At 37.9% G+C, this 27,649-nt stretch overlaps 3 protein-coding genes across 3 annotated transcripts; 1 reads left to right on the top strand and 2 right to left on the bottom strand.

Moving 5' to 3' along the window:
- The first annotated feature begins 1,261 nt into the window (after positions 1-1,261).
- Positions 1,262-11,471, top strand: LOC146453835 (neuronal acetylcholine receptor subunit alpha-7-like). Its single transcript, XM_085096143.1, has 8 exons — positions 1,262-1,286; positions 2,437-2,579; positions 4,583-4,627; positions 5,708-5,817; positions 6,494-6,638; positions 7,657-7,912; positions 8,593-8,765; positions 9,746-11,471. Exons 1-8 carry the CDS (start codon positions 1,262-1,264, stop codon positions 10,202-10,204), a joined length of 1,356 nt encoding a protein of 451 aa, XP_084952269.1. The 3' UTR covers positions 10,205-11,471.
- A 420-nt stretch (positions 11,472-11,891) lies between these two features.
- On the bottom strand, positions 11,892-14,280 carry LOC146453834 (mucin-like protein). The gene is made up of 3 exons (XM_085096222.1): positions 14,121-14,280; positions 12,673-12,878; positions 11,892-11,999 (listed from the first exon to the last, which is right to left on the bottom strand). Exons 1-3 carry the CDS (start codon positions 14,257-14,259, stop codon positions 11,967-11,969), a joined length of 378 nt encoding a protein of 125 aa, XP_084952348.1. The 5' UTR covers positions 14,260-14,280; the 3' UTR covers positions 11,892-11,966.
- A 3,395-nt stretch (positions 14,281-17,675) lies between these two features.
- Positions 17,676-20,205, bottom strand: LOC146453833 (uncharacterized). The gene is made up of 3 exons (XM_085096142.1): positions 20,071-20,205; positions 18,997-19,424; positions 17,676-17,690 (listed from the first exon to the last, which is right to left on the bottom strand). The coding sequence occupies exons 1-3, from the start codon at positions 20,120-20,122 to the stop codon at positions 17,676-17,678; spliced, it is 495 nt and encodes a 164-aa protein (XP_084952268.1). The 5' UTR covers positions 20,123-20,205.
- Positions 20,206-27,649: the final 7,444 nt, after the last annotated feature.

Raw genomic sequence — 27,649 nt, 5'->3', positions numbered from 1 at the left:
TGATAACCCGGGTTAGTTCTGACGAAAACGTATAAGAAACAAATTATTATGCACCTTGTCGCAAATGATTTTTTTTTGCATTTATCCTTTAGAATCCCCAAGTTTAAGACAGAGAACTACTCTTAAATGTATTTTAACTTATTTAAAATTGGGCATTAATAGAAGTGGCATTGAAATTACCGCTTTATTTCAACTGGTTAGACTTTTAGAGACTGAAAGTAAATGGTTAGGATTAAACCATAAGACGGTGGGGGTTTGATAGATTCCAGCCTTTGCTCAGGAAATTTCCCTTTAAAGAGCTGCCCGTTGAAATTATGAAATTGTAACTCTCTAGGATGTATTACATCCCCTTCAAAAATTTTAAATTTCTTTTTTGATCAAATTATAACATAGTATGTAAGAGAACCGGCATATGACATATGCATATACCGACATAGAGGTGTTATTTATTAATTGTGAAAAACTGGCAGTGGCGTGAAAACATGTGAGGTCAAAGTTATGAGTACACCCTCAGTAAATTGAACAGATTGCTTACTTGCAATTGCACTGCATGGTCGAGCTATATTCAATAATGAGGACAACGTTATTAAGAAAAGTAATAATGAATCAGAAGACTCAAGAGACAAGAGTGATCAGAATTACCGGTGGGGATTTGATAGATTCGAGCCTTTGCTTAGGAAATTTCCCTTTTAAGGAGCTGCTCGTTGAAATCATGAAAGTGTAACTCTCTAGGATGTGTTACATCCCCTTCCGAGTTTTTAATTTCTTTTTCGATCAAAATAATATGCAATGTAAGAGAACATATGACACATTATTCTGTGGACCAGGAACAAAACAAATAAGGCACATGCAGTTTGAGGGAAATCCTAAACATTTGGCCAAAGATTAAGTTTCTCTTAAATATAGTTTTGCACTTTAAACGTATTTCTATTAAAACAGGCATAACTTCCTTCATTAAGGGAGATCAGCGCTCTAATCAAAAAACTTTCAAATATTGTATGTACCGACATAGAGGTTTTATTTACTCACTGGGGAAAAAAGTGGCGTAAAAACATGTAAGGTCAAAGTTATGAGTATACTAATGCTTTGAAAGTTCAGTAAATTGAAGTTACTCGCAATTGCACTGAATGGTCGAGCTATGTTCAATAATGAGAACAACATTATTAAAAAAAAAAGTAATAATGAATCAGAAGAGTCAAGAGACAAGAATGATTAGAATTACTGGAACACCTACCAGTTCAACCAGTTCACGTTATTGTGTATGTCTGAATGCACGGGAACAAGAGGTAATCCAGGCTCGTCCTTTACTTAAACTAGACTCATGAGTTCTGTCTATATTCGGCTGGAAAAGTACGGGATTACTTCGTTTATAATACGGCGTGTTTATGGGTCATATACAGAGGGCAAGGGCGTGACAATACAGCGATATAAGGCTGTGTACCTGTTGTGGCGAACAATGCTTCTCTGTCGACTCAGGAGCCGATGACAGCTGGCTGAGTTTCCTTTTAATCTTTCATTTTCTCAGAATTTTTATAACTCTTCACAGTTACAAACATCTACATCTAGTGACACACTACAACGATATATTGAATGGGGAACTTGATGTCCTCTTTTAATTTCCTTAAACGTTAAACGTTATTTTACGCTGGGCTGAACATTAATATAAGTTTCCCGATGGCATTGCAACAATTCCTGAGAGAAAATGACCTAGCTGTCTACATTGTTTTATTAATTTGTTTGCTGACATTGCCCTTTAAATGTTTCTGGATCGTGAATGACATGAAACACCAAAATTAATAATGTTTAGACAAAATATCGCGGGACAGGTACAAATTGAAAGCATCTCTTAATTTGTGGAGCCATGAACTTGTAGGGACAAATTCTGTAACGTTTGTGTAAGAATTATAGTTGCAGCTTTTCTATCACAAAATCACTTTTAAAACAACATAGTAAAATAACAACCTATTAACAACCTAGCTATGGTCAAATAACTCATTTATTAACGATCTTTAGATTTTACATTGGTTAGAATTCTTTGTGCCCACTTCAATTTACCTGTACTCTTTGCTGCGAATTCTCGTTAACAGATGCAATCTGGGACGATTTAGTATTTACAGCAATGGAGAAGGAATAGCGTCATGTTCTCTACAGTAGGCCTTTTTATCCTTTGTATTGCTTTGGCTGTCAGGGGTAAGCAGTTGTACTACTTCGAAACTAGTATATTTTTTAAATTACTTCTCTCCAATGGTCTGCGAAAGAATTTCAAAGTTTATGACACCATTTAAAAGCTACTGATACCTTTTTTATAGCCCTTTCCGACCGGACTTGTCCATTGTTCATACCACTAGTACTGTTGCTGTCATTTGATTTAATTTTCTATCAAAATCTTCTCCATTCGCAAATCATACTTGTCTCCTCCTTTCAACTTATTTCCAGGATGCCTTTGTGAAACAAAGAGTGAGACCAGATTGAGGAGAAACATCTTCAAGAAATACAACCCAAGAGTTCGACCTGTTTTACGGCAAAATGACACAGTGGCGGTCACCTTTGGAATGTCGCTTCACCAGATTATCGATTTGGTAGGTAACCATGGTAACGTGTGGCTTTAACCCTAGCGCCACGCACAAATTCCTAGGATGTATATGCTACCCGACTAATGCGTTTTCAAAAGTGTCTGTAATCATTTCGGCGAAAACGAAGCAGAACATTTCCATCTATACTAGCGTTTTCGTATCGTTTTCACCTATCCACACTAAAACGCTTGAATTGGAAGCAATGGAAGCGACTAGAAACTGAGATTGTGCAGGTGCTAACATCACAAGACCATCCGCCATCTTGGATAGATGCTCCGATTTGGACTGGAACCGATGGCATGTGACGCTTTTTACGTCACCGTTTTCAAAAGTCTCCGCTTTTACCTGTCCACACTAAAATCGAAGCGTTTTCAGAACGCTGTGTTTTCAAAAGTCTCCGTTTTCATCGGCGTTTTCGGGCGTTTTAGTGTGGACGAAAGGCGAAAACTCTGGCGGTATCAAAAAGCATGCGTTTTCAAACGAAAATGCATCAGTGTGGTTGGGGCCTAAGATCCGGGTCAAACGTCGAACTTCAAATGAGACGAACTATAAAACTGAGCGAATTAAGTTCATTGACTCAATTGAGTTCGTACGGCTCAATTTAGATCGACCAACACGTTCTATCCATCTGATTAAGAGGAGTCTTCAGACAGATAGAACGCCGATGTGAAGATCGACTTTTGGACAAACGTCGATCTTTTCATGAATCGAACTTAATGAATTAATCGCGCTTCTCTCAATTTGGCTCGACGAATTATGTTCGACGTTTGACCCAACGGTCGAGCTTCACTCATTTGGGTCGATCCAAATTGCAATTTAGTTCGTCTCATGTGAAGTTAGACGTTTGACCCGGTCCTAAGGGGTTTAATTTGAAGTTTAGTTATCACGATATTTTCGAACGCCGGCATTGATAAACTGAAGCAAACAGATGCAAAAACCGTGTACTCCAACGGCTATGTTGGCAACGATAAATATCTGCTCATATCATCACATTTTTTTGGTATCTGTGCATATTCGAAACCAGATGTTTTCGCTGAACGATACGCGTACCGCCGCTCTCTTAGAGATTTTGGTCTTGGTGTCACTGTTTTTTCTACAACAACAAAACGTTCTTCCATCTTGAAGTTTTTGAGTGTCTTCCATTGAAGAAGGGGAATGTTTAATAACTTGGGGATATTACTTGCACTGAGCAGGAATATTATCGGATATCACACTTTTAGTCGGCCCATACTGCGTCACGAGGTGCATTTTGAATCTTTCACTAGAGAAACTGCCATATTAGTGCAACTGAACATCTTTTATACCGCCTATTTTTTCCCTAGATAATAAGCGTTATGGTGTCGCAGGAGGGATTGTCTCGAACCGGACATTCTAAATATAAGCCAATATAGTAACTCGTAAACTACTTGAACATTTTAAAGGTGCTGTTGCTAAGTAATTTTTCCTGCAAGTTGTCTCGCAATTTAGTTGCGCCACAAGTTGCACGAGTCGTTGCCTAGTGTAACACGCCCTGAAACAACCATGTCTCGCATTTTTTTTGTTGCGGCAATCATAGCGAGAAGTAGAAGTTGGTTCTACTTGTGCAACGGTGACTGCAACAAACTCGTGAGGCATGTTCATTTCAGGACGTGTTACACCGTGCAATTTGTGTCACAACTGCGCATGTGCAACGAAATTGCGAAACAACTTGCAACAAAAATTGCCTAGTCAGTAACAGCACCTTAAAGGGGTAGAGTTCACGTTGCGTAATACTCTATTCTCTCAAAGTATTTGTTTGAAACATTATTTATTAGGAGTCCATGGGCTCCTGCATTTTTCTATGACTCCACTATCCCCATGTATCAACAGTTTTTTTCTTAGTAGCTAATGCACTACTGGTTGATGATATGTTTTTGTTGTTTAGTTTGCAGTTAAGTATCTCGTTGCTATCGGGGCTACTGTAAAGCCGTCGTATATGGCCTTAACTGAGCTTTAACTTGTTTATTTTTATTTATCTTAAATTACTAAAGAATGAGAAAAACCAAATCCTTGTCAGCAATATGTGGATACGGCAGGTAGGAAAACCTCATACGTAATGCTAGTTTATACAGCCCATAGAAAGAAAGGGTTACATTTTGATCTTTTTTTTTTTTTCGAATCAGTTATAGTCATTACTCTTTAAAGGCTGTTAGCTCAGCCAGTCATGATCAAATACAGTCAATTCCAAGACTGACTATCAACCAGAGTAGTATGTTTATTGGTAAGATTACGCTGGCTGTGCTCAATTGATCTAGTCGGAACCGCTCTAACACCTCATTAAGGAACTTAAGCAACGACGACGGCGACGGCAACGGAAACGCCACAAAACAATAGGTTTAATGAGCAAATGCAATCCCTCTGCACGTGCGTTGTATGTTTTGGAACATTTTTCTGCCGTCATCAGCACACGGCAGTGAATTTCTCATTCTTCCTCATTGAGTGCCCCGTTCCTATCAATTGAGTTCCAGAATACTTCGCCGGCCATATTGTACAACTTCAACGAATTGGGATCGCGAAGTAGTAAGAGAAACGCGAAGTTATATTTTCACATGACGTTTTCGTTGCCGTTCCCGTTGCCGTCGTCGTTGCTTAAGCTCCCTATTGGTTAAACTTTACGCAGTCTTGGTACGTAGTACCGATGACCTCAAGGGTTATCACGTGGGCATCATTTCGCGACATAAATAACACTCTGGGTTTCCTTAACGTTTGCTGCAAATGTCAGTAACTGTCGAGGCTGCAACGTATGCCGTGAATGACTGTCGTTTACATGAGTTTTACAATTGACGTATGAAATTTTTAATATTTTAATATGGTTTACGATGTAAATTTCAATATATTGTAGTTCTTTCTTTTTTAGCTAGAGTTCAAATAAGCTATTTAGTTAGGTGTCCACTATTAGTAGAGGGGACTTCTCTCCTCAGCTACATTCCTTTTGTTACACAATAATAAAGTTATTATTATTATTGTTATTATTATTATTATTGCTTAATAGACACCATTAATAGTTATCATTCCAATTATTATTGCTTAATATGTTCGTTAAGTTAAGGATTTGTCTCAAGGCGTTTTGTGTAGCAGTGTCGTAACGAGTGATCCTTAATATCCACATCTTCAAGGTATGGTACAATCCTCTGATTGTCTGGGATCCCAGGAAGAGTGGAAACATCACCAAAATAAACGTGTCTCCAGAGCTGGTTTGGAAACCCGACCTTGTTTTATATAACAAGTAAGTCATTCTGAAACAAATGCTTTTTATAAAACTCCTGATAACTGACTTTATTGAGTTTCCTGAGTTAAGAAACCTGTTTCCAGGCAATGTGGAGCAAGCTTCACGGTGAGTTATGAGACTTTCTCAGCAGGAAGCAGAAGTTATTCATATACCAAAGTTTCTGGTCAATGAAACAGTACAACGTCTTGGAAGACCATTGATCCGATCATGATCAGTCAAACTTAAAGTCGACTCAGACCTACTCAATGTTGAAACCTGATTCCTGTCTCATGTTTTGTAGGTATAGAAAGCGGTAGCAACTGGCGAATTCAGACGTTCGCATTTTGATACGATAGAGAGATTAAGAATCGCGTTTAAGGCAAACAGCAAACGTGAGATGTTTTCTTGAAATAAAAAGTACAAAGATGAGAATAGTGCAAACTAATTCTGGCCTTTGATGCTAACGCTAAACTACTCGATTTGACAGAGAAACTGAAAACAGCAAGCGGCAAAAATAGGATAAACATGGTCACGTGGTCATAAACCGTAAACGTCATTCTTAACCTCTCTAATAAAAGATGGTTGCAGTACTGTCGGTCTTGTGCCAAGGACGATGCATACACGCAGCGTTTGTCAATCTGGTCGTTAACATTACGTAAAAGGAAACTAATAGTATAAATCCTCTCCTTTTCAGTGCTAATGATAATTCAGACGGAGGGCTAAATAAGTTCGATACTGACATTGTAGTGGAATTCAACGGTAAAAACACATGGCTTGCACCAGTCATTTTTAAGAGCACGTGCAAGATTAACGTGGCTTACTTTCCTTTCGATGAGCAGGTTTGTACAGTCTGTTTTTGCTGTTAGCTAGATTTTGGCTTCTTTCTGGCTTTGTTGTTAGCTAGTTGGTTAGCTTCTTTCTCAAAGGAGGTTCTTCAGCATTCGATTTCAGTAGTAATGAAAGAATCATATTGGAACCGCTTGCAACAACCCTGAGATGATTCGACAATATATCTCCAGTACATTTACCAAAAAATAAGACTTTAAAACCACTTTCAAAGAGCGAAATGAAAACCTCGATTAAATTTTAATCGTAGATAAGCGTACATCGGCTTTCGAACAACCCGGCCCTGGAGATTATCTCGCCTCACGTTAATGTAAGCCAATGAAACTACGGCACTACCCGAGTCAACTATAATGGAAAGAAACTTCGCGAAATCGATCACATTACAGTCGCGTTTTCTATCCCAAGACGCGCGTGGTAGATAGTTCTGCTTTGAAAGCATTTTCAATCATTACAATGGTTATAAAAACACAAGCGTAAATTTATACCAAAGTGAATGCCTTGCCTTTCTCGCAAGACGCGCGACGTTGCCCAAGGAGCTTCGCAGAAATCAAACCTCGCCCAGCAACTATTAACACAAACCCCACAGTTACAGAGCTGAGGTTTTGGTAATGGCGAATTTTGTAACAAATGCATTCTATAGATATAATAAAAAAAATTAACCATATACTTAGTAACTTAGTTATAAACTACTTAGTTAGTAATTTAGCCGTTAATTAACGGCAATACAAACCCAAATTTAGCTGTAAGTTAAAGGACAAATTTGTTCCATGTAACATACATAGAACTCGGTTTTACAGTAACTAAATCGAGGTCCATATAATGTACATGGACGTGGCGATGTTTTTTCCAAATTTAAATCTTTTCTAAGAGATCAGATTTTGAACAGGCAGTTTCATTGTATACTACGTACAAAATTTCCTTGCAACATCTCACACGACCTATTCGTTCCCTTTTTATTTTTCAATACTCTTATGTATTACTTTTTGCTTGCTTAATCTTTTTTATACTCAGAACTGCACGCTAAAAATTGGTTCATGGACCTCGGACGGCTTAAGACTCGATTTAAGACCAGAGTCCGATGAGGGAGAAACTGAAAACTTTGTCAGCAATGGCGAATGGGACTTAATAGAGTTCAAAGCTCAGAGGAATGTAAAATACTACATCTGCTGCAAAGAACCTTACCCAGATGTCACTTTCAGGCTTCAGATACGCAGGAGGACTCTGTTTTACTACATGAACCTCCTGATCCCGTGCTTTTTACTAACTGGTGAGTGTACAAATGAGCTGAGAGACCTTCCTGGTACAGGATGCTCGAATAATAGTTCTTAAATAGTACAAGCGGTTCTTTTTATAAAGCCACTGACAACAACCCGGCATTATATTCGGTTTGTTTGAATGGACCGCCGACCCGTAGTTCGCGGCACTGACTATATAGATATAGATATAGTTAAGAATTATTCCAAGAGCGCGCGTTGGATATGAGATGATAGATAGCCAACGAGGCGCGAAGCGCCGAGTTGGCTATAATCATCTCATATCCAACAAGCGCGAGTGGAATAATTGTTTTATTAAAAACAATCAAGTAATATTGGAAGGCCTTGCTGGTTTCCTTTTTAGCAACCAGAAAACAATTTATGGTCGCTACTTCTCGGGCATGGTATAATGGCTCATATACACCATTGCCGCTAGGCCAATCAAAAGCCTGGAATTCATTATACAATGATCCAGTTTTTAATAAATATAGATATAGATATAGATATGGATTCATACTTTAAGTAGGTGATATTTGCCTTTACTAACATTGTTACGGAGTCCGTTTTGCCTTTACATTAATTCTTAAACAGCAAAAATCCAACACTTAGTAAAAAAAAAAAAAAAAAAAAAAAACTCACATATTACCGAGCTCTACGAATCGTCTGATATGTCTTATGTTTCAATTATTATTAGGTGTGAATTTCTTGTCCTTTTCTCTCCCACCTGATTCTGGAGAGCGGATTACTCTTGTGGTCACCAGTCTTCTAACCATGACCGTATTCATGCTGCTTGTCGCTGAGATAATGCCGCCAGTGTCTGACGTGGTGCCGATCATCAGTATCTACTACGTCACTGCCATGTTTGTGGTAAAGTTATTTCAAACACTACTGATAAATATTTGCAGTTTTACTATGGGACCAAGGTTTTTATGGGTCTATTTAAAAGTGTAACGTGTGACCTAAGTGTATTATTAGAAATAGGGCAAACGCCTGATCATAAGTTAAAGGGGCACTGTCACGGCGATTTTTCTGCATTTTGGTCAAAACTGCTCAATTTTTGGAAAAAGAACCTTTTTTTTCTAACATGAAATTGCTATTAGATCACCAGGAAGAAAATATTAGGGGAAAGAACAAACAGTAACCAGGTTTTAACGACTTTTGTACAATGCACAGGAAGAGCTTGAAAAAATTTTCAAGTTGCAATCCATTTCCATCCAAGCCATTCGCAGCCAAACATAACTAATAGATTTTCTATACACTAGTAGGTTTATTGTTAACAAAACTGAACCATAATTACGTATATTTCTTTTGGTTGTTAATTTGGTTGTATTGTTTCTATTCCCATTAGGGGTTTCATGCGCCTTTATAAACCACTCCTTGCGCATATCACACCACTTGACGCCGACCAGTTTTTCTCGAGGCTAATTTTTTCCGTATATAGTTGTTACTAGTTATCATTTAGAGTAAAGTTCTAGCCTTGTCTAGACATTTTTTCTATATCCTACTTCGAAAATGTTTCGCTGAGTTGTACTTTTTGTTATTGTACTGTTCAGCATTTATACTTTGTTTTGTAATTGTATATTTTATATGGACTGTGTTTTGTCTTTGCTTGTATCTTGGCACTGTACTATTGTAATAAACGATAATTACTGGCGGCTCCCTCCACTACTGTTGTGTTCATTACTCATTCCACTTACATTAGAAATGATTTCTATTCGGCTGAGCGTAGCGATAGAGAATAGAATTGACGATTTCATTGATTAAATTTATTTTTCGGCTTTTCAAACTGACACAAAAAAGTAGATGACACTACTCCTTTAAAAGGAATTTTTATGTCCTTTTTTTAGGTGGGTCTGTCCATGGCTGCCACTTGCCTTGTGTTGAGATGCTACTTCAGGACTGCAGATCGGATGGCAATGCCCCTGCCCCTGCGTCTCTTCATTTTTCAGGTGTTGGCAAGAATCGTTAGATTCAAAACCTCTAATAACACTTTCAATGGGAAAGGAACACTTAATATTGCCTACACTGCCTCGAATTTTTCGTCGGCATGCGCATCTGCGCCGAGGAAAGCACCAAGCGATCTTTTGCCGAAAACTTCAACAAGAGCTTGTCACGACGGCTTGATTGTGCAACACCTGAGCAAAATCGCTAACATCTTGGAGGATAAAATGAAATCGGAGAAGGAAAGCGAGGAATGGCAGGAGGCCGCTATAATAATTGACAAGTTCTTCTTTTGGTTATTCTTTGTGGTGACAGTTGCAGGCACGATGGTTGTGTTTCTTCAGGCACCAACTCCGCAGTATTAGTAGAGTTTACAATGAAATACGGGGTATTTTTCCTGTATGAACTTGTTACTTGTCGACCTAAGAGTATGCCAGTTATATCGTGATTGTAGTCTAAAATGGGCATACTGAGGCTTCGACCTGGCTTATTGTTTACAACAGGAACACGGTTTGCGATGATCTGAAATGGGATGTAGCCTTTCCTTATATTGACCGGTAAATTAAATTAAACAAATAAATAAATCAGTTAGTTAATAAATAGGAAAATATGTAATTAAATAAGTAAGTAAGTAAGTAAGTAAATCAATCAGTCAATAAAATAGCCAAAAAGAGGCACATACGTAAAACGTCATTGTTAAAATTTTGTTTTCCATTAATTTAAAGTGTTATGCAAAATACCCTACACACTCAAACATTTTCTTAGCCATGTCTCCCAACTTACATATAATCTGAGAGGATAATGTACAGATAAATAAGCATAAAATACACTACAACAAAGCCCTTTTTGAAATCTTTATTTCCCACTTAAACAACATCTTTATCAGTGGATCTATAACAACAGAAGATTGCACCATCGCAATGTTAACCTGACGTACAAGTTCACAGCAATGTTCGTCCAAACAGCGTATCCAGAGTAAGATTTAAAGGGACTGCCACGTACATTTGGATTTGAACAAACTACGCTGAATGCGTTCTAGACTATTAAAGTTCTCTCTCTCGTGCACAAAATAATTGAGAAACTTGACAGAAGGTATTGAAAGCTAGATAACACGCAATTACAAAAATTGTTGGGGTGGCCTAAACTTTTTAAACTGTAGCACATTTCGTTGGCAATTGCACACTCAATTTGGTTGCAAAAGGATAGGAAATTTTATCAAACACAAATAAAACTAATTAAAACTGGTCCGGCACAGATTATTTGAATTACATGCATTGATATGAAGGATACCTCTTTGATTGAAGCTGACCTACTTACAGTCCTTTTTATGATATTAAAGTTTGAAATTCAGTACTCAGTTTAAAAGACAGTCTTAAATTTGTTAAAACGATCCACAAAAAAGATGAAAATTTCATCCTTTGATATTTTTCCATGCTCCATACTCCCATTATATACCCAAGCTAATCCTTCTATTTTTTTCTATTTTATTTGAAGCAAAAGCTGGCCACCTCATCCTCATAATTTCGAAACTAAACCCGCCTTTGATGATTTTTTTTATCCCAATCCTCATAATTAACTCATTAAATAAGACCCAAGTTGCAAAAAATGCTGTGGTTCTAGTTGCCCGACGGTTGCTGGTTTTTTTTTTTTTTACTGATTGTGTAATTTTCAGAACGACCTAACACGACTTATGCTATTCAGGGTAGTGTCGTGTTGAAGACTTTTAAGAACTGCTGAGCTTTTAAAGACTAGATCCGAATATTTTTTTTAACGAAAACATTCGTCTTTGAGGCGAAAACGCCATGCCCTAAGAAAAGTCGAGCGGCCGAGAATGTAACCCAAGAAATCAAGTCTTCTCCCGGCATACAAACCATGCACGAAAAAGAAGCCCAGCCGAAATATTTTACCTATAAAAAGATTGTAAGATTGGCGCTGCAAATTTAATGAAGAGTGGTCTTATTTAATTATAAATAGGTACGCTGTATTCAATCCACCCTTATACAAGAATAAAGATATAGATATTGTAAACTGAACCACAATATTTTTTGGCTAATCACTATAAACCATTTAACCAACGCAGACAGTCAACCCCTAATTGATTTTCCTGTGTGTCTTTTGTCCATGGGTTTATTTCTCAACTCGTTCAGCTGCTGAGTTCGCCTAGAAATAAACAAACCCCATAAAATTAGGCGGTACATACAGTCATCGAAATGGCTTTGCAAAAATACATTTGGCAATGCCCCTGTTTTTTTATCTCTTTGCGTTTGTTTGAATTAAGCCAGTGATCGAGGCATACTTGCCCTCTTCATCTGGAAAGTACAGTTTTTGTGCATCCGAGATGCTTTTCAAGGCAATCGATGTTATGGTTCGTGTATGTAAAAGGTATCTAAAAGAATAAACTCCGTTTCCATGGGGATACTCAGATCACCCAATATACTGACTGAATTGGCTGGCCTTACTTTTCTGTTCTGTAATACTGTAATTCGTGGATATTTTTTGGAAAGAACTGAATGAGCCTTCTTATTTGTTCGGGCGTGACGTTGGACTGGCGATTTAATTTACGTATTTTAAATCTACTTGTTATACTTCTTTGATCTCCCACTGACGAGCTGGAGCAAACACGTAGACAAACAAAGTAATGAAAAAAGTAACTTTAACTAAAATACAACAATTTTAAACGAAACGAGGGAAGAAATTTCTTCCGTTTATAATAATTTAAAAGCAATCATTTCCAGTTTCCGCATTTCCTGTCATCATTTCTAAATTTACACGATTTTGTTGGTGGGTATGTTTTCTATCACTACGTGAATACTTTAGCGGCACAATTAGGTACCTCACTGTTGCGAGCAAAGTGTGGCAACGAGCACGCCACCAAGTTGCACTTCTTGGTTTCCACGGCGGGTCCAAAGTGACTGCAGTCTTTTCCTCCCTTTCTTGGCGGAGGAGCAGTGCAACTCCTGCTTCGTATTTGAACGCCATTGCCACACGTATCACTACAGGCAGACCACTCACCCCATGGAGTGTAAAGACCATCGATCTCTGTTTAAAAAAGACAGTGATATAATAATAATAATAATAATAATAATAATAATAATAATAATAATAATAATAATAATAATAATAATAATAATAATATGAAAGGTAACCCAGTGGCTAACATAAGACAAACAGAACGTTCTTCACGGCGATGAATACAGATTGTTAATTCTTGACCTGGCCCCTTTATTAAGTCGCTATCCAGCTGATAAAATGTATTAGTTGCTCTGCATTTTATCCACTGGTAGCGATTTATCCGCTCTTTGAACAACCGGTGCAAGGTGTATTTAGACTGTTTACAGTCCCCTATTTTCCCGTGGGATTTTCGATCTTTCTGCCAACATCTTGGCCCCCCAGTCATGGTACATTGTATGGGGGTGGAGGGGCGCTCCTCTTTCTCTCCCCCACTCCTGCCCCCTCAGTAGTTTAGACAATCTGCCCAGGTTGCGCTCGTCGTTACAAACCAAGATGGCGGCAGTTCGATCGAGTCTCGAAATCCAACGGAAAAGAAGGCGACTGTGAACAGTCTAAGATGTAAGATGTATGTAGTACAACTAGCATTGAGAGCTGTCTCAAGTATATAAAGGAGCATACTTTTATTTGAAGGGGAGTATTTGTCCAATATCCGTGAAACTTAGCAAACAGTTTGTAATAGATATCCTTATTAATCCTACAGACTTTTGTTTTTCGCGTACCTGGCATGAAAACGACTAACAACAATTATAATCTTTACTTTAAAATATGGGGTACAGAAAGTTAAATTGAATGAATTTCATTTGATCGTGTAAATTATTTTATCAACAGAATATAAAAGATCCTAAAAATCTCTGCTGGGATTCGATTAAGTTTCTTGAGGTAGCAAAAAACAAAGAGCAATTATGGTGGTAAAGTAAAAGCGACAAGGAATGATTCTACACATAATATTTCTGTTCAGATTAATAGTCATCTGAAAACCATACCATGCTTGCGACATTTTAGCTTATTTTCAATCAAAACCAAATTTGCTAAGGGCTTACTTTTTAGCGAATTTTAATTACTCGCCCCACTGAAAACCACTTTTGTACTGTGACGTGGGTCCCCTGTTGAGAGGTGATGATGAAGATGATGATGATGATGATGATGATGATGATGATGACTGTTATTATTATTATTATTATTATTACTATTATTATTATTATTATTATTATTATTATTATTATTATTATTATTATTATTATTATTGTCTTTATTTCTATTGTTTCTTACCGCGAATGGCGTTCAGGAGTTCTTCAAGGCTTGCTGTCGTGTCGCTACGTCCTGGTGTTGTAAAAGGTATGACTTTTCCAGGCGCTGCGGCTTCAATTAGCGTTCGGTAGTTTATTTTTTCTGGCGGTCCATATGCCATGAGCACAATGTGAACTGCGCGATCAATCTATGACGAGAAATCAAGTGTCTCTTGAGCTGCAGAAGGATTGTATGCATACCACTTTTATCTGTTCTGAAGCTAAGGTCATAAATTATTGGTCATGGAAACATGTTCGAAATGAAAAACTGGCGAAGCGTTTCAATGGGATCTTTCAACAGGAGCACCCAAAAGGTTCATTTCTGCGGATAACTGTTCGGAGTGTATTAATCATCTCAAAAATTCGTATCTAGTCGTAAAAAAAATGTGAACTTTTCCTCTGCAAACTTTCAACTCAAAATGTCGCAACACAGTAACACTAATTCCTTTCGTTTTCATAGAGGCAAATATGTCGTCAAAATGTGGAAAAAGGCCAGCTAGCACTTTCGTGCCCCAATAAAGGCCAGTAATCCGGAGAATAAAATTCCATTTGCTAAGACTTTCTGCAACTTCAATTTTTAGCTAAAGTTTCCGAATAGATCAATCACCGATATCAGCTTTTAAAAATTATTTCTTGAGAAGGGAAGAAAACCACCTGGCAACACTGAAGTTTGAAGCATTTTACTTATTATGGTCTCGTTAAGTGCCCCTGCCGGGGTCTGCAAGATGTTGTTTCATTATAATAAAGAAAATCTCAATCGAAAATTTCGCCTAACGTTGCTTTTTTTTTTTTTTTTTGCTTCATAAAGAATAACAAGTAAGGTCACAATTGCGTTATGTCCTTCCGTCCACGCTGTAATGTCTTCGAGTATTCCTTTTAAATCAAAGCACGTGTAGAGTAGCTCGCTCAGCTTAGCGGGGAGGTACCAGGAATCTTTTTAGCTCTTCTTTATTCTTTAAGAAACTGGCTGAATGTAGAATTGATGTAGTGAGGTTTTTCACTACATCAATTCTACTACAATTCAACTACAATTTATCAAGTATCACTCAAATCACGCCTTACTTTATAGTGTGCTGTAAACATGTTTACAACTGTAAATCAACAAGGCCAGATGGTCCCAACCAGAGATAAGAACTGGGTTTTGCGAAAATACACCGACAGAGAAGAACAGCACAACTGGTCTAAGGAAATAGATAGAAGGGCAACCAATCAAGTTGATGTTTTGCCTTGACTTCAACCTTCGAGGAGGCCCAAGCCAAGGTTAAAGGAAGTAGGCAAACCTGTCCAAAGCACAACTGTTAACTCTAATCTTTGAACAACAGGGAAAATCTGTCAAAACTACAGAGAGGAAATAACAGGAGTGTATTCTAAAATTAAAATCGAAAATACACCCTTACATTAGCCTCACAACAAACGCGCATTAGATGTCAGCGGTCTCGTGTAACTTATTATTTCCACCTTTGATTAACAGACTTACCCTAAGAGGTTGTAATTTTTCGTTGAATTGGTTTGTTGTATCGTTAGGAAAAGGTTTTCCATCGGTGAATACGGCCAGCACATTCGGGAACTTTTCCCTGTCTCCACCATCCCTGGAGAAAAGATCTTTATAAACCATTTCGAGCCCTTCGTCTACGCGAGTGCCATATTTTTTCGCTAAGCGAATATCCTCAACTGTTTTAACAAGTTCATCTTTATCGTAAGAAAGCCTAGTTGTAAAATTGCCAAGAATTTCAGCTTCTTCGTGGAACAAAACAACAGCCACGCGCGTCTTCGTCTGACCGATGTCAAAGCGATTTAGCAGCATGGGTAGGAACGCGTCCGTCAGGTTCCCCAAATACTCTTGCCGGATACTTCTCGAGGAATCTATCAATAAACAAAGATCTATCCCAGGAAATTCTGTAAGAAAAGCCAGGAGACAAACAAAACAATTGCTAGCTGTCGTGTTTCTTTAATAGTTAGAGAACTCTTAGCATGTATTACCAAGGGGCAACGTAATTCGCCCACACCCTCCGGGAAGCTGAAGGTTTTTGTAGCGGTAGTATGGAGTAGCTAGAAGCATCACTATTCTTTCCTAAATGGGATGCTAGTCTTTTGCAGGGCTCCCTCCTGCAGTGTTCCGCCCGTACCAACTTAGACGCACCAGGTTCAGACACTTAACATTAGTGAGGTAATTTGGAGTAAACCTAATCCCAGTAAGTAAAGGGACCAAATATGGGAACAGAGGTTTCCGATTTCAAATCAGTGAACTTCATATCTAAGGTCGCTACACCACAACACCCCCACATAATGATTAAACTGAAATGAACTTGTTTACAATGGCTATTACCTCCTTTTTGGCAAGAATTACCACATGAATTTGCTTCTGTCGTACCACCAATACATTTCTTTCCTGGTCCTTCGCGAGCTTGACGAGTACAAGAACGGTATCTCATCTGCATCCCATCGCAATCTTTACTACAGGCAGACCACACTGTCCATCTGCTATAGAGTTCATCAACATTCGGTTCCTCAGTTTCAGCTGTAGTACAGAAGACAATGATTTTTATAAGGAAATTTTCTTCCTCTTAACGTGCAGAAAAGTTCGCTCTGGTCAGATTCCACCCCATCCCCCTTCGGTCTGTTCTATAAAACAGTATTAACCTTCCTTCAGTACAACTCGAAACTAACGTTGAGGTACTCCTATTGATCATTACGGTAGTGCTTAAAAGTCATTTTTACTTAAGTTGAAGTAAATTACAGTTAACAATAATATAAAAACCCCCTTACCGCATGTCGCTTTAAAGACATCATCAACACGCATTGGTAGGTCAGCAATATTTTTGACGATAACAACTCTGTCCGCATGGCCAGTGATCAACTCAAGGTTAGCTTGGTTGACATCATGCCCAAGTCCGACGGCAACCCGATATATGTTTCCCTAGAGATTAAAAGTATCTTTAGTTTAATTTGTTTCGTTCGATTTGTTATGTATACTTTTATTTTTCTTAACTATGTTTATTCTTTAGATTTAACACCTAACAATGAAGTTACCTTAACTATGACCATTACTTTTATTACTTTTTGCTTGTTCAGTGGGTATTGCTTGTAGACACTGCTCGCGTCGTCTAGCTCTTGCTAGCTAACTGCTGGCAGTGCACAATTATTGTTAAAAAATACTTTATTTTTATTTTTTATTATTTTGTAAAAAAATTATGTCAAAATCAATAAACTGAAACTGAAACTGAATCTCTCCCCACGAATATCACTATCACATCACCGGACACCATCACCGGTTAAGGTGATTCAGACCTTAAAAGAAATGTTGTCATAAAACTTTTCTCAAACTTTCTGTGATTGTTTACTACGATATGTTATTTAAAAAAAATTAATAAAAAGATAGGTCACCATGCCCACGAAAGAGGTACGATCTACTAAAGTTACCCTATAATTGCTTGGAAAATCCGCTATCAAATTTTGAGTGAGCTTTTGCCATGTGTGGTGGAAACAGAAATTACATAGATAAAGCAAAACTTAGAACAACGATCGATACCTTGTTTTCCTATTCACAATTTTTCTAAAAAAAAATTAAACATATAGAGGATAATATGATAGGACGTCATGGTATCTTTTTGGGGGAAAATAATCATTTAGTAATTGGCTGTACTTAGCATCAAGGAGAACCCACTATGTTCTTATAGTGCGCGCGCGTTATTTACTCAAGAAATTATGCTCAGCTTAGTAAGAATACACAGATCAATTCAGTGGAATCACTTTAATCATTGTAGCCACGATCAAACACCACAACCAATACTACTCTACTCGCTGAACCACGTTGTCATCATCATCATCATCATCATCATCATCGTCATCGTCATCACCTCACCACCACAAACAATGTCTCTATTACAGTATCATCCTACATGTCGAAATTATCCAAAATCAGCCTTACCATAAACGTTGTTGGTAAGAAACTGTTGAAGACTATAATTAATGCACTTGTTTTTAGTCAATAACTTTAATCATCATCATCATCATCATCATTATCAAAATTAATATGTCATCATCATTACATTATTTATCACTGTCATGATCATAATATTCATAATTATGGAACACAATGAGAAAATTGCATTGCGTTAAGTTAACGTGCATTAGCATCATAATTAAAATTACCATCACCACCGCCTGTACTATATCTTTCACTCTAACTCTCACAATCATCCTTATCAAAATCCACATCCTCCTCGACCTCCTCCCCCTTATCCCCTTTATCATCATCATCATCATCATCATCATCATCATCATCATCATCATCATCATCATCATCATCATCATCATCAACAACATCATCGTCACCCTCATCATCACCACCACTATCATTTCCGTCACTATTACTCATCACCTTTATCGACATTGTTATGTCGTTGCAACGACCTTTCCAAAAAGAATAAATAAATAAATAAATAAATAAATGAATAAACATCATTTACATCGCCATCACTTCTGTTGTGATCAACACTAGATCACTGCCACTATTAACAATACCAAGAGCAGTATTACTACCATCATAAAAAAAAGATAACTTCAACCAAAAGTCACGAATTTTAAAAGGCCATTAGTCGAACGACTTATCCCCTTCCTTATATCGCAACGTTCAGAACACAGTCCCCTTTAAAAAGAGGGTAACCCAAAACATCTGTCCTGCAAAATCTCAGACGCTCAGAATTTTCATGGACTGGCCAAACTGAAGCCCACTCATTGAAAAAGCTCCTAAAAGAAAATATTTGGCACTGTTAAAAAAGCCCTTTGTATATGTATATAATTCCAGGGCATATGATAGGATATTTTTTATTTACTGCGTTAAAACACGATGCACTTACATTCAGGTTTTTCACTGCATTATCAAATTTATTCCATTTCCCAGTCTTGGTTTTGGCATCTGTGAATATTATCATGACATCAGGAGAATTTGGACGGTTTCCAGGTCCACCAAAAGCTTCATTGACCTTTTCCAGAGCCTTGTCGATACGTGTAGGCTTGTGTCGAATGTCGTCTTTCATCCTCTCTAGCAAATAATAAAAGCTCCGCAAACTTAGCTGCCCACTAAAAGGGACACGAATAGTCGCCTCCTCGTGGAAAGTAACCACAGAAAAACGCGGCCTGTTGTGGCCATCTCCAAAAACAGAAGCAGCGAGCAAACTGGCAGCATTCAGAACTCTGTGTAAGTCTTGAACTGTTATGCTTCTGGTCTCATCAATAACAAAGCAGATATCCAAGGAATCTTTACAGGAAGGCTTCATCTGGGCAGCTTAATGGAAAATTAAGGGAAATATATGTAATAAAATACTATACTCAAACAGGACCCACCAAACCATAAAGTAGATGGTGCTGCCTCTACCCCCTTCCTCAACCTGTAAAGATAGTGTCTTTACTGCGTAGCCATCCCTCTATCCCGCAGTAAAAAGTGGCAATGGGATTCAAACTTCACTTTTCTTGTTTATCAAGCAGTTTTGACTCTTGCTAGCTGATTATTCTTGTTTAAACTCAAATTTTAAAGCCAATTCAATTTTTTTGGTAATGTTCATATTACAGGTAGTGTCTTCGATAACCCCCCTACCCCAAACAAGGTGGGTGCTCCTCGAACAAACCTGTTATGACCAGTTCTCTAATGACTCGAGACTCACTCTAATAATCATTATCACAAACAAGAAACTAAGGATCGTTATCTTCGACTTGTCTTCATAAATGTATCATCTTAAACGACGAGAAACTTCAAACAACTTTAACACAGCAAATATGTAATATAAGCTTTGCAGGTAAGAATCGGGCTAGTGCTTTGATTATTCGCTAGTTTTTCACAGGAATACTCAGCTCAAAAATAATTTGACTGAAATAAGCATTACTTTTGTGGTTTACAAATCAGCAAATCAGTACATCTAACATTTTTTCCAAACCTGCGTATGCTGAAAACAGCACCAAACACCAAATATTCCACTGCAGCATCATGGGATAGTGATTTTTAGCCCTTCCTGAGAAATGAAAAGAGAATATAGCGTATTGATCTTTTGAGTCAGCCCGTGACAAATAGAATTATTTAATTGGTGAAGTAAGGGCTGTCTTTAAACACCTTATTACCACGGTGACCGTCGCTTCAAAATGTTCAACGGCCGTTTTTATTTTAGAGGACCCATTATCCGTCTGGACAAACTTGGGAAAACATTCCTTGTTCGTCTGGTTATTCGTCTCTAGTATAAAGACGGATACAACTAACAAGACGCATTATCCTTCTGGACGAACCATCTTTCGTTGTTCATCGCTCAAGACGTACCATGGAAGTTAGTTTGTCTAGCCGCGTAATGTGTCTTGTGCCTATCTTTATACTAGAGACGAATAACCAGACGAACAACAAATGTTTGCCCAAGTACGTTCGTCCAGACAGATGATCCGTCCTCTAGTATTAAAACGGCCAATGTCACAGAAATAAAATTTAACTCGGTAAGTCGGCCGATTAATTACCTTCTACACAAACCAAACAGTTTTGCGCGCCTAATCCTTTGGTCCTTTTGGTCGACTAAAATTGTGCGAAAAAAAAAAACAACAACAACAAATTACTGGTAAAATCACAATAAAGAGAATCACTTTTCGATTCCTGAGGCGAAATCAGCGATAGTTTACAAGTGGAATTGCTCAGCCGATATTAAATAAAAACATCGTAATGATCAGGTGTAAAACTGCATCGGATTTCCTTGGGAATACCACTGCCAGTGAAATATGTCATAAATCGCAGAATTAAAAAAATAGTCAAGGTGTGTAGAGGCATTGTCTATTACAACAAAAAAGAAGAAAATATTATTTTTGTCTTCCACTTCGATCGGATTTAGATAAACCCTACCGAGGCAATTTTCGCTCAGGAAAATTGGTTTATATGTTAATTGACATTGAGAGGATGAAAGAAACTGCTATTTGGCCTAATAAAAAAGCAAAATTTTAAGGCCCGTTTAAACGGTTTCAATATTTGACCAACATTCGTTCAACAAAAGTTGAACGCTTGTTGGGCAAATGTTGGACAAATCTTCAACGGAGTGTTCAAACGGCTTCAACACCATTCAACATTTTCGAGAACAAAGGAAATGTGGTATGGATGTTGAATGAAAGTTTAAACCGATTTAAATTTGATTCAACACGCTTTATTTCAAGCTTTTAACATTTTCAGTTACGATTTCAACATTGTTCAACGTCGACCTGTTCAAACGCTCCCAACAGTTTGTTCAACGACGTGCTGAACGCATGTTAAACCAAATGTTGAAACCGTTTTAACGGGCCTTTACGCATCTCAGGTTAGAAAAGCTTAAAACCATATACATCTTAGGGCCACACTTTCTTTTGTCAGTATTCGTCTACCAGGAATTCATCCATTTGTTTCTGTTTTGAATTTTAAACAGGAAAAGCGTTTGAAATAGGAAGGAAAAATAGTCAGAACTTCAGAACTCAAACGTAACTGATTCCGGAATACCTAAGTTCTGAGGTCAAATTTGATCAGTTGCAGCTATTTCGCTTTTCCTGTGCTTGACTGAGCTACAAACTAATTCTTCTCCTTCAGTTTGCTTTGAAGATTTCTTATATCATATATTTGTTCGCATCTGGCAATATAAAACGATGGAAAGTTCAATGAGAAAAAGTTTCGATGATTATCTTACTTCAGTACATTAGACTTTCTCTGATATGAATTCATCATGATCATCGACATACGTGTAAGAATCTAGGCTTATGGTACTTTTGTTCAGCCAAAATTTATAAACAAAATAAGGCAACAAAAAGGGAGACATACCTTAACAGTCTAAAAGGTTTCCCGATAGACGGAGATCAAGGAGATGATTTATGTCACAGTACCCTGTCACAGTGAAAGTGCAAAAAAAAAAAAAGGTTTGCGCCGAAATGATTAGTCTTACAGGGCCCTGTCACCCAATGGAATCAAGAAAACGACTGCGCTAATTAAAATGATTGATGTTTCTGTCGCCTAGACAAAATTATAGTTATTGTAAATGATCCTAGTTTTGCCAACCGATACTAACGAATTCAGATCACTTTCTTTACGGCTTGTACCGTGCTGTGCGTCAATTGCTTTTCCATTTTTTTTTCATAAAGTCAAGATTTGTGCTGCGGTCCAAAACCGGAAAAAAAATACCCCAGCGTACAGTAGATCAATCTTGTTACGCTTGACACTTTTTAATGAAAATATTTACAACTAATGACAACAAACATTGCTCAGTAGTGTGAAATCCCATAAACAGAAAATATGCCCCCTATTTCCTGTAATAACAGACAATGAAAATCAATTCTGGAGAAATCATTTGGGGCAATGCCATTGTGGACGTTTTTTTCTTTCCCCTCGCACTCTTTCCCCCCCTCCCTCCTTACAATGTTTATGTTCAACGGGTGTGATATCTGCAAGTTCTAATGTTCAACTGCATCGGATAGGGGGTGAGGAAATTAGGTTAAGAAATGTGCGACCAGCAGCAAAGATGTTAAGAAGCTGCCAAGTGTCCCTAAGCCAATTGGCCATTATTCATAGTTTGCTCTTGAAGGCAAATGAGTTCTGGTTGATAACAAAACAGTTGTCGGATGCCGGCTCTATGATTGGATGGTTCCATACCAGTGGTGATTTTCAATGAATATGAATGTCAGAATGGAATGGTCATGGACCGGATTGGTCAAGACATATATTATGTTGAATTGCCGATGAAAGATTTTACGGGAATAAGATACTCTCCCTGACTGATAACCCTCTCCGGAAGAATAAAATTAAAATTGTTTCGACAAAGTAGCTGTTGCAACGGATGAGAAAGCATTGATAAATAAAAATAAATATCTGATACATTACTAGTCGAAATCAATGTATACTAATTTGTGAGATCAAGGAAATGGCTGCATTAAAATGATTTATGTCACAGTACCCTGTCACAATGAAACTGCAAGAAAATGTCTGCGCTTAATTGATTGATGTTACAGTGCACTATCACACAGTGGACAAAAACCGTGGACAAAATTTACGAGCCTATCTGCTAACCCTCTCCAGGAGAATAAAATCAGTAAAATTGTTTTGACAAAGTAGCTGTTGCCACGGATGAGAAAGCATCGGTAAATAAAAATTAGAATAGTTACGTTACTAGTCGAAATTTAATGTATACGAGAGAACTTATTCTTCAGATTCAAATTAAAATTTGCAAGGTAAAAACAAACATGAAGGCTCTTACTTAATGACAAACCTCTTCACCTGTGAACAATTAAATGTTAATTATTTCCATTAATGAGTGAAAGCTGCTTGGCAGCTGTTTTAGACTACTACTACGTAGAGTTTTTATTCTCGGTTTTCTTATTCTTTTCCTTTAATTCCTTTCCTTTCATTCCATCGATTCATTCGTTACTTCATTTGTTCGTTCATTTTCAAAACGGAAACAGCACTGCCAAAAAATTATGTTTTGAGCGAACCATCAAGTGCGCTGGTACGAGTGCCGCGGGGCCTGGAAACGAGAGGTTTGGCTAGTATTGACACGTGAGGCGTCCGCATGCTGTATTTTGCACCTTCCTTCCGCGCATGTTGTGATCAACATGCTTTTATTCCAACTTTCCCCGTCTTCTTTCAATTGCTACCTCTCCGTTGTGAGAGTCTAAGCCTTAAATGTCTCCACTCAGGAGATATTCCCGGATAGAATTTTAAAATTTAGACGCCATTTTGAACGGGTCGGAAAATAATTTCAATTTCTCTACGCTCCGAACACTGACCATCTACACGCGTGCACATCATACGCGGTACAACGCACGGGGACAAGCTCATAAATCAAAATGACATCTCGTTTCAGTCTCCATCGATTCCCTGATAATGGCTCCTGTCAACACTGTAGTTACTGTGGTCATCTCTCCGATAAGTTCGTACGGCGATCAAGTATACACAATAGAGTTACCCGGAACTCCTGTGATCTCAATATTCCCTTTTCTCGCCTTTCTTTTAATTTTGGGAAGGGACAAGGCTCAAAAGACTGAGAAGACCACAGTTTCTCGACTAAGCCAATTTGTTAACCGATGGAACCTTCCCCACACTGTTAAATCAGAATGAAGGTCTTCTGGCTAAGAGTGCGAGTGCGCGGGGAGTCGAAAAGAGTAGCTACATATTTTAGAGGGCAAGTGAGATAGAAATCAATCAAGAAATTCAGCCTATTTATAGGAAAAGAGTCACCAAGATTTCATTGTTTTTTTTTTTACTAGTTCACAACGTAAAGGAGTTATATCACAAAAAACATCGAGAGTCTATACTCATTGACGTTACAGAACGGTCGATAAGAGTGTGTGATAGTTAATCCGACAAATAAGAGCCATCATCAAAAACGCCGTGTATGAGTGTTAAGAAGCAAAAGAGTTGAAAGTTTAAATTTAGCGACAGTGCTTGTAGGCCAACAAAAGTGCATGGGAGAGAAATTGCTCAAATTAATATTAAATGACAGCGTAGGAACGTCGACCGGAGTACATAAGATCTTAGGTTTATTAATATTGGTAATTGAACTGAGTGGAGTGCAATTTGGTCTGAAATCATACGCGTGATTTCAAAATCAAACGAGCGCGCAGCGCGAGTTTGATTTGAAATCACAAGTATGATTTCAGACCAAAATTGCACGACACGAAGTTCAATTACCACTTAATTACATCCATTTTGAAATCACGGAGTATCATTGTCAATATTAATATTCTATTTGTGTTACTTCATTTCCATTTTGATGGGCTAAAGAAAGGATGCGATTCAGAGCAAAAAATGGTGCAATTTGGGAATAAATTGCACCATTTTGGACCAATCAGATTCCAAGGATCACCAGTGATTTCAAAACGGATGTAATTAGGTTTAAAATTAAAGAAGTCGAGAGTTTGAGTGACCACAAGATTTGACAAAGGCACAGGAGAGTTAACGGGCATAAGAGATCAAAGGTTTATACTTACTAAAAACATATGTTGGTAAACAGAAATACGTTGCACAGATTACACGAAGGTATCACAGGATTGGAGCTTTTTTTACCCATTGACAGTGTGCTAGAGTTGGAGAGTGCATTCCAGAAAAAGATCGAGAGTTTTGTCGTTGCTAGCGCACGAGAGTCGAAAGGAGCGCGTGAGTCTAAAGGCGATAGAGAACACGATTTTATAGTCCCTAAGGAAAAAGAGATCAAGAGTTAAAAGTCATAGAGAGAGCAAGATATTCGGTAAAAGCATGATTGTTGTAAGAATAAAAAGATGAAAAAGTTTGTAAAACTTTCTCTTGGAAATCTTAGTCAACACGTAAGAAAAGATGACAGCCCACGAGACTCGCTGGTCGGTTTGTTCTAAAATTGGCTTTTGAGAGCCCCCTATGGATATTTGGGACGGCCCTTTGTCAAGAAGAGAGGCCAAAGATATTTAAACGACTCATATAATTTGTGATAAACTAGCTGGTGGCAGTTTTAATTTGTAGCGTAGCATTTTCTGGTGTGTAGCGCAGAGACTATTTCTTATAACTACGTTTGCAGAATAGAAGTATTGACAATTGACAAATCTCTCAGAAACTGATACTTTAAAACCTCCTCGGTGCCTTACGTTTGACGTACTTCTGCAAATTCCTTGCACAATTATATTTTTATTTGCGTGTTCCTCTTTGTGTTCTATGGGCATTTGTCAAATGAGAAAAGGACGGTATTTAGTTTCAGTTTAAGTAAAAGTAGTGTTGAACAAAAATCGATATATATAGACCCTTTAAGACAGATTGATCACGAGATTGTCCGCAGAGAACCATAATCTATTTTGTTGGTGGAATCAGTGTGTATGTGTAAGAATTATCGGTGACCCTCATGAAATTATACCCGGCGTACATTTCCCCTCTAATTGCCTTGTTTGAGTTGGAATTGTAGGCGTCCACCAAGCTATAATCAGGGGCATTCAACGCTTCATTTCGGTAAATATCTGTTCGGATAGCCTTAATTGCCTCAGAAATTTGCATTTTGTTGGAAAGAAAATCTATTTTTTTCTACTGTAAATGTCAGCTCAAGGGGCAAAAATATCGTTGCCTGGAAAAGGGCAGAAAGCGATGTGGGAACACAGACGACAAAGTTTTAACTATTTTGCTTTGATGGTGTCGTTCAGCGCTCCAGCATAATTGAATCAGAGACAAATTTAACTCGACTGGAACGCACGAGGACTCAGTTCAAACTCAACTTCATCTTTATATCAGTTCTAGTTGCACCCATTTGTTCAAAGCCCATGGATTCTTGAGCATCTGTATATAGCTTCGAATGCTGCAGTCGTTAAGGATATTAAAAGAAGAAGCTGAGAACCGTTTACTTTGCGAATGTTATTTATTTATTTATTTTATTTTATTTATTAGCTTCGCCGACATAATGTAAATACATTCTGGTAATCAAACAAAGTAACAAAGAAGAAGTGGCAGGAATTCTGCAACAGCGTGAGCCAGTTATTGCAGGCGCAGAAAAATAAAAAAAATATATAACTCGTTGCTGCCTCCTGCCTCCTTAAACAAACACGCAGTCTCTTGTTAGATGATAGACTGAACAACATAAGACGGCGAGGCTGATATAACCTGCATAACAGTCATTTCAGAGAACACGAAGAGCAAGGTAACAAAAACAAGGGCCTATGGATTATCAGTAAGTTCAAAATTGGCATAAAAAGAAAGCTATTGTTATTGCCCAAAATATTGCCACAGGCAAATGCCTTCCTCCGGGAAGTGCTACTAACAATAGCTGCAAGTTAATTGATAGGGTATCGCCTATTTTATTATCTCTGTTGTTCCCGGAAATGACTGCCATTCAAGTCACAGTGGACAAAAACATTTTATTAATTTTGCAATCATCTTATTACAGTGGAACCTTGATTTAACGAACCTCTATTTAACGAGGTCCTCGATATAACGAACGATATTCTATGTCCCGGCCAAAGTTACAGTAAAGTGTGTGGAACAGAACCTCGATATTGGTGGTTTTCACCTCACACATCCTCACGCAAGTAAAAAAATTAAATCGTCAACCATTCAATAGATAAAGTTCAGAAATTGATATTTTGGAGAAGAGTGATACATAAACAACGTGTGATAGCCACGGGGCTGTGCGATATCTCATAATCGAGTTATTCGAGAAAATGTACCACGGAAAATTACAGAGTTTAGTATGGGACGCCATGTTGGTGGACACCAACATAGCCACCAACATGGCGACCGGAAACCAGCAAAAAGATCTGGAGTTCACTTTGGCTATTTCAAAGTCTTTCTTCTCCCTGCTGAACTTTCACACATTGACATTCACGTTTCTATTACATGTTAGCTGATCAGACCTAAAAAAACACGAGGCAAATCGATGTTTTCATGTACATGACATGTTTAGAGCAGCTGAATCCTTCTGTCACGCACTACGCAAAAATCTAAAATTCAAACTGCTCTATTTTCAAAACGAAGAATGCTGTCCTGCTGAAAACAAGCAAGCCGATTGAAATTTATATTTTCTTTAA

The sequence above is a fragment of the Pavona decussata genome, unplaced genomic scaffold, assembly GCF_977016875.1.
Source record: "Pavona decussata unplaced genomic scaffold, jaPavDecu1.1 SCAFFOLD_322, whole genome shotgun sequence".
In the NCBI taxonomy this organism is placed as follows: Eukaryota; Metazoa; Cnidaria; class Anthozoa; order Scleractinia; family Agariciidae; genus Pavona; species Pavona decussata.
This window is presented reverse-complemented; position numbering and strand designations above follow the sequence as displayed.

Excerpts from the sequence above, each read along its gene's own strand:
- LOC146453835 (XM_085096143.1), top strand. The coding sequence starts at position 1,262 with ATGTCTGAATGCACGGGAACAAGAG. Across the intron at positions 1,287-2,436 it reads TGAATGCACGGGAACAAGAG|GATGCCTTTGTGAAACAAAG; the intron begins GTAATCCAGGCT and ends ACTTATTTCCAG. Across the intron at positions 8,766-9,745 it reads ACGTCACTGCCATGTTTGTG|GTGGGTCTGTCCATGGCTGC; the intron begins GTAAAGTTATTT and ends TCCTTTTTTTAG.
- LOC146453833 (XM_085096142.1), bottom strand. The coding sequence starts at position 20,122 with ATGATGCTGCAGTGGAATATTTGGTGTTTGGTGCTGTTTTCAGCATAC. Across the intron at positions 19,425-20,070 it reads GCTGTTTTCAGCATACGCAG|CTGCCCAGATGAAGCCTTCC; the intron begins GTTTGGAAAAAA and ends TTTTCCATTAAG.
- LOC146453834 (XM_085096222.1), bottom strand. The coding sequence starts at position 14,259 with ATGGCATATGGACCGCCAGAAAAAATAAACTACCGAACGCTAATTGAA. Across the intron at positions 12,879-14,120 it reads ACTCCTGAACGCCATTCGCG|AGATCGATGGTCTTTACACT; the intron begins GTAAGAAACAAT and ends TTTTTTAAACAG. Across the intron at positions 12,000-12,672 it reads ACTTTGCTCGCAACAGTGAG|GCGAACTCAGCAGCTGAACG; the intron begins GTACCTAATTGT and ends GTTTATTTCTAG.